Source organism: Morus notabilis, unplaced genomic scaffold, assembly GCF_000414095.1.
Source record: "Morus notabilis unplaced genomic scaffold, ASM41409v2 Scaffold645, whole genome shotgun sequence".
Lineage (NCBI taxonomy): Eukaryota > Viridiplantae > Streptophyta > Magnoliopsida > Rosales > Moraceae > Morus > Morus notabilis.
In genome coordinates, this window is record NW_010363463.1 from 179,670 (window position 1) to 186,382 (window position 6,713).

A 6,713-nucleotide genomic window follows, 5' to 3' on the forward strand; every position below is an offset into this window, starting at 1 on the left:
GTAATGGATAAGCTGCAATACATTGCTTGCAGGAAAGATCAGATTTCCATTCCTTTTCGTTTAAAGCTTCAAATGGTCCCAATATAATTAAGTGCAAGTTGCAACTTGTCTACTTTGTTTTATGTTTTAGAAATTGTGTTGATGATATAGTTGAGCTCCCTGGTTTAGAAAGGCACGAGGACTGAGTGCTATCGTGCCGTGTCATGCCATTTTTTTTAAATATTTTTTTACAATATCCTTAGAAACTCATAAGTTCTAATATTCTCTTAACTCCATCCTTCTTTTCATGTCTTTATGTACAATATCAAACTTTATACTTCATAGTTCAATTAATATTGGTTTAGAAAACTCTCAATCCCTGATTTTAATATATTCCTTTGCTTGAATAGTAATTGACGGCACAATCATAACATATCCCAAACTATATCCCAAAGCGTTTGGTTGGTGTATTCGTGTCATGATTTGAATCATAGTTCGTGATTCGCTACAGTCTTTTTTCTCACAAAAAATACACGTAAATCGAGAATAATTTTGAATCATGATTCATGAATTTTTCTCAACTTTGACACTTCTTTCATAAAAGTCTCATCGAGTCTCTTTCAATCTATGAGGCCTCGTTCATTTCATCAATTTGAGTTTTTAATTCTAATTTTGTTATAATTAAAAGCTCTCACAAAAAGTTACATCTAACTTTTTCTACTACAGTGAAAAGCTTTCACATAAAATCACATTTCAGTTCGAATTAAAAATTTGAATCCGCGAACTGAACGAGACAAATTATATCCTAACATCTATTTGGTGAATAATTTCTCTCTAAAGAAAGCTCGATATGTCCTTAGAGAACACACATTTAAAAGAAAATCACTTAACCAATGTCTACTTCACTGGCTAATATTCCATATACCCAGTGTCCCATAATTTTTCGAGCTAACAAAGCTCTCAGGAAGCCTTCAATTTATTTCTCATACACCAAAGATAAACTCACTCGCATATTTATTCTCTCTACTACTTCAAAACATGTATATCAGTCTCTTCTCTCTACATCATAGACATCTTTTAAGTTTTCTTCACTTCCCTTATAAACTACGTTGCACTTAGTGCAAAACCAAGCTCTAATTGATCAATTCTTTCTTAATTTGTTAACCTTATAGATCAATAGGCAAAAAGATCCTAACTTAGCCTTTTCCAACACAAAAACATACATATCTCTGCTTCCTCCTCCTATATATATATATCAATACATAAAAGAATTATGCATCCTTAACAGTTTCATTCCTTACATATCTTTGTAGTCCAACACATGAATAATTGATTAATTCAGGTACAACTTTCTCTTCCTTCAAGTAGCAGCAAACCACCTCATACAAACTATTCTGGTTATATATAAAATCTCCCTATAGACACTGCAATTGACACTACGGTAACCCACTGACCTTACCAGTGTTCTCACGTACTAATGCCCCTCATTATTTTCATAATATTTTACTTCACTAAGTCATTTCTCACATATAATAACCTTTGTAACCACCAAAAATTTAAGAAATAAAAGACGTTACTCATATTGACAATAAAAGGCAAAACTAACTAGTTGGCCGAGTCTTCCATCCCATGACATTGTTCAGATCTTTAAGAGTCTACTGAGTAACTACACTTGGCTCTGATACTAAAATTGTAACACCCCTCTTAAATTAGCAGCTAAAAACGACATTAGTTTGAGAGAAACGTTAACGAAAATAAATAATATGACAGCTCGTTGTCAATTTCTAACCAATTAACTAATTAATAAGCTTTTCCTAATAAATGCATTATTTATCATCAAAGATATTTTTAAGTAACCTAAAATTTAAACTCACAATTTGAAGTCTTAAGCTTGGGTATTACAAGAAGGTATAGCTGATGGAAGGGAAGAAAGAGACAAGGGAGATGCAGCATGAGAAAAGTACATTCAGTAGATCTAAAAGCTAACTTATGATTGTTGTAGGGATGAGTGTTTGGAAAACAAGTGCACCCAAATACTGAGCATAGAGTAAACTGGTTTAGTCTTAAAAAGTGTCTCAACTGGTTATTTCCCGTGCAGAACAGGAGTGGGAAGTCTGTTATGAAGAAATACTGCAGCTCTAAAGGCTTCATCCCAATATTTAAGAGCTATAGAAGCATTAGCCAAAAGGGTGAGACCATTTTTAACAATATGATGATGTTTTCTCCATTTTGCTCATGAGTATGTGGACAATCGGTAAATGGACGTTATTCCCCTCCCCCACTAAGTTTGTAGCATTAATACCTTGAGAAATAAGATTCAGAAACACAGGAGGATGCGACCGAGAAAGCTTCAACCAACTAGCCTTGTTTACTATTCTCCAATTCCTGGATAATAGAGTGTGTGGGCACTCGAATTCTCTACTGATATTCACGCGGCTTGTCTCCTTCCAACCACCCAGATCTCTAGAAATTTGTTAATTTTAGTGAGAATTATATTAATAAATTCGCTCACTTGAGAGTTTGTGGTCTAAAGAAAAAATAGGAGTCACAACGATCCTATTTATAGTGAGTACACTGGGTGGTTTTCAAATTTGAATAGGAGTTTTCCTCTATCCTTCCACCTAAGGATTGATGATTTTTCTCCCTTATTTTTGCTAGAAAAAATCGTCCACTATACGATAGAATATCCAAAATTTCTGGCTATGTTTGGAGTTGTTTTTGTTTTTCACGTTTTTTGAGAAAGAAAAAAATGAAAACGGGAGAGAAATAACGTTTGACACAATTAAAGACAAAATAGAAATGAAAACGATTTTTTGGTTTAGTGTAAAATGTGAGATAAATGAAAAATGACTTTTAGCCATTTTTCATTTTTTGTTTCCATTTTCTCCTCTCTCGAGCAGAGAGAGAGAGACATTAATGGATTTTTTTATACTGAAAATAATTTCTTGATAAAACTACCAAATGCATTTTCAAAAATGATTTATGTCTGAGATTGAAAACGTTTTCATTTTCATTTTCATTTTCATACAAAAAATAAAATCATTTTGGAACGAGTTTCAAACACACCTCTATTTCAAATTTTGATCTCCATTTATCTTATGATTTTATCTACATGGATAGTGTTTCATAAATCCAGTTTAAATTCAAAATAAAATCATGTCAACTTTATTTAAATTAAAGAATTATGTAGTAATTGTTCAAAATAAAATCAAACTAGGAGAAAATCTTGTCCACCTTATCCATATGGCATAACTATAATTTATAATCTATAATTATAATATAATTTATAAAGAGAATGTATTTACTATTCATATAGACATAAAAGCATTATTCAAAGTTTAGTTGTTTTTTTGTCTTCTTGCGTTTTTTTTTTCCTTCTAACTTTTGCCTCTTCGTTTTTACCCTTTCTTTTTTTCAAATCCTTTCTTTTATTTTTTATTTTTTACTTTTTACTTTAAAATTTATTTATTTCTTCAATTTAATTCTTTTTTTTGACTATTTTCTATATTTTTGTCCTGAAATTCTATCTTATTTTTCGTTTTCATTCCTTATGTCCTGAAACTCATTTATTTATTCATTTTGACCCTTATTTTTTAAGAGATGAATTGCCAAAAATTGATTATATAATATATTAATAATAGAATAATTAATAATGGGTTATTAAACAAATAATTAATATTAATATATCACTTATATAATATATTAATTCAATAATTATAATCTATTGAGTGATTAGTAAATAGTTGATAATTAATAAATAAATAGTAATACCAATCAATAATTAATATTAAAATTATAACTATTAATTGTGTTATAAACTAATCAATTAATTATTGATAATTAATAATTATCAATAATTAGTAATTAATGATTATTTAAGGAATAATTACCAAAAGTTAATCATGTAATATATCAAATAATAGGCTATTAACAAAAATTGGTAATTAATTAACTAATTGTTTAATTATGTAATTAATTTAGTAAATAGAATACTAATACATTATTAATATTAGTAATTATTCTTATTAATCTAATAATTATGATTAAATTACTAACATAGTAATTACTTATTTACTAATTAGTAGTTAGTGCTTTTAATTATTTAGCATATTAATTTATAATGTATATAATATTATAATATATCTATTATTACTATTTTTCTATCTTTTTTTCGTCTTTTCTTTCCAACGATTTGTATAACTATTATTTTAAATGAACGATCTGTATAACTATTGTTTTAAATGAATCACGTCTGCGAAACGCGCGTTTTTTAATAGGTTTAGTTTAATGAAAAGATATAAATAACGAGACGAGTAAACAAAAAATAAAATCGAGAACCTCTAAACCCATCCCGCCAATCTGTGACAGGTTAAATTTTTTACCGTTAAATTTTCAACCATTTACCAACCAGGCTTTTCCGGTCCGATTTAAGATGGGTCCCGCGGGTGAAATTGTCATTCTCATCTCTAAAACCTCCCTAGCAAAAAGACACTCTGTTCTTCTGAAAAATTCTAAGAATTGTCCTATCACATGATTATGAAAGATTCATAAAACCTTTTGTACGTCAAGTTACAATATGTTATGGCCTAAAATGTATTATCTTTTTAGAATATCAGAGGAATAAGAATGATATAAATTGCGTTAAGATCTTGGATCAAATAGCTTGCTTTGGAGATGCACCTATATCCAAGCCGAAACTCTATCCAGTTTGAAAACTATTTGGACCCGGTGACTTTCACACTTCACAAGCCGATACCAAAAAATCACCCTCCTCATATTCGTCTTCACTACAAGACAAATTCAAGTCTCATTCATTTTACCGATTCGAGTTTAAAATTTGAGTTTTATTATAGTAAAAAACTCTAAAAAACAGTCACATATATAAAAAACTCTCACATAAAATTATATCTTAACTCAAATTAAAAACTTGAATCAACGAACTAAAAACTCGAATCAACGAACTAAACAACCCTTAATGCACGACATCAAATAACTAAAGGATATGAAAACACGGTATTAATTTAACTACAGTGATTTTAAATAACTACCGTTAAAAGCAAGCCTTAAAATAGGAAAACAATCTAACGACAGTTAGATTAAACAACTATCATCGTATTTAAAATTTAACTCCCGCGAGTCGCTCACGAAATCTCAGTTTGGCGGTTTTTTATGCTTAAACTTCCTACCACTTTAAAAAAAAAAAAAAAAAAAAAAGTTCCATGCTTGATGTAATTTCGAACATTAATCTTTTTGTTTGCTTTGTCTGGTGATGTAATTTTGTGCTCTGTAATCTTTTTGTTTGCTTTGTCTTGCAATTTCGAACATTAATTTGTTGAAAATACCATGCTTGATTGTGATTGCGACCTTCTTTCTCTCTGTGGGGTTGGGGTTTTGTCAAAATTTATTTATTTTTTTCCCTAATCTAATTCAGGCTCTGTAATCCTCATCATCATTAAATAAATAAATAAATAAAACTTCTATACACTTTCTGATGATCTTGTGCGTATGATACACATTAAAACTCTTGCACAAACTTCATATATATAAATACAGTAGGAAAAAAAAAAACACAAAACAAAAAATAGGATCACGATAGCCAGCGATATTGATATATTTAACTAGATTAATTATGTTCTTCTGTATATTATCATCAGATAATTGGAAGAAGAAAATGCTGGACGTACCTAAGAGCATCCTCAACAGTGACATACCTCCAATTCACAACACTCAAAATCCCCACACTCACTTTCTCAACCCTAACGATCCTATCATTACTCTCTCTTCTTCCACCAAACAACAATTTGAAGTCCGCCACAATCCCACTCCCCGCCGTCCCGGCGTAGCACCCCGGCGGCGGCAGCTCCGCCGAGAGCCACCCCTCGGCGCAGGGCGAAAAGCTCATCTTCCCGTCGCAATCCATCATCGTGAAGATCCCTCTCCACCCCTTCAGCACCACGTTCCACGCCACCTTCACCTCCTCCGCCGCGGAACCTTCCGCGGCATGCTCGTAGTCGTAGTCGACGGCGACAATGTCGAACTTGAACACGCCGCCGGGGTCGGCGGAGAGCTCCTCCACGGGTTTAACAGCCGAAACGATGACATTGTTACTGCAGGAGCTGGTGATGTTGAGGGTGAAGATGAGATCGGAGAGGGCGAGGCGGGGCTTCGGCGGGGCTTGGCGGCGGCGGAGGGAGGCTGCGTGGGCGACGGCATAGAGGCGGCGGTAGGGGAGAGAGAGAGGGAGGTGGTTGGAGAGAGAAGGGAAGTGAGAAGTGCAGATGGGCTTCCAGAGGTGGTTGGAGGACATGGAAACCGACCAGGATTTGCAGACGCATGAGGCCATGGCTAGGGTTTTCGGTTCCAGGTACTCAGAGACCAGAACAAGGACTTCCCATGGCGGTGAACAAGAAGAAGAAGATGAAGAACTATGATCAGTACTGTATTGAGACGTCATGGCCGTTCTTTTCTTTTCTTCTTTTTCCTAATTTTTTTGTGTTTAAAGAAGCCGGTAATTATATTTATGGGGGTTTCTATTTTAGAAAAGAAAAATGGTGGGGTTTATATGAGGTGTGGTTATGTCGAGGCTGATTTCGGTGGGGCTTGGCAAAGGAGGTGACACGTGTTAAACATGAGGATTTTGCATGAATGGGAGTTGCCACGTAAGAGGGACACAAGTCTAGTGTAAGGAGTTTGACTGGAGTACACGTGGCGTCGTGGGATATGCGAGAGTGTTT

General features: G+C 33.2%; 1 protein-coding gene across 1 annotated transcript; it reads right to left on the reverse strand.

Annotated features, from left to right (window-relative positions):
• Window positions 1–5,575: 5,575 nt before the first annotated feature.
• LOC21398604 (probable F-box protein At5g04010) lies at window positions 5,576–6,448 on the reverse strand. The gene has a single exon (XM_010104411.2). The coding sequence runs from the start codon at window positions 6,431–6,433 to the stop codon at window positions 5,630–5,632; it is 804 nt and encodes a 267-aa protein (XP_010102713.1). The 5' UTR covers window positions 6,434–6,448; the 3' UTR covers window positions 5,576–5,629.
• Between the last annotated feature and the right edge of the window lie 265 nt (window positions 6,449–6,713).

Bases quoted from the DNA above. Each gene is read 5' to 3' on its own strand.
- LOC21398604 (XM_010104411.2), bottom strand. From the start codon at position 6,433: ATGACGTCTCAATACAGTACTGATCATAGTTCTTCATCTTCTTCTTCT.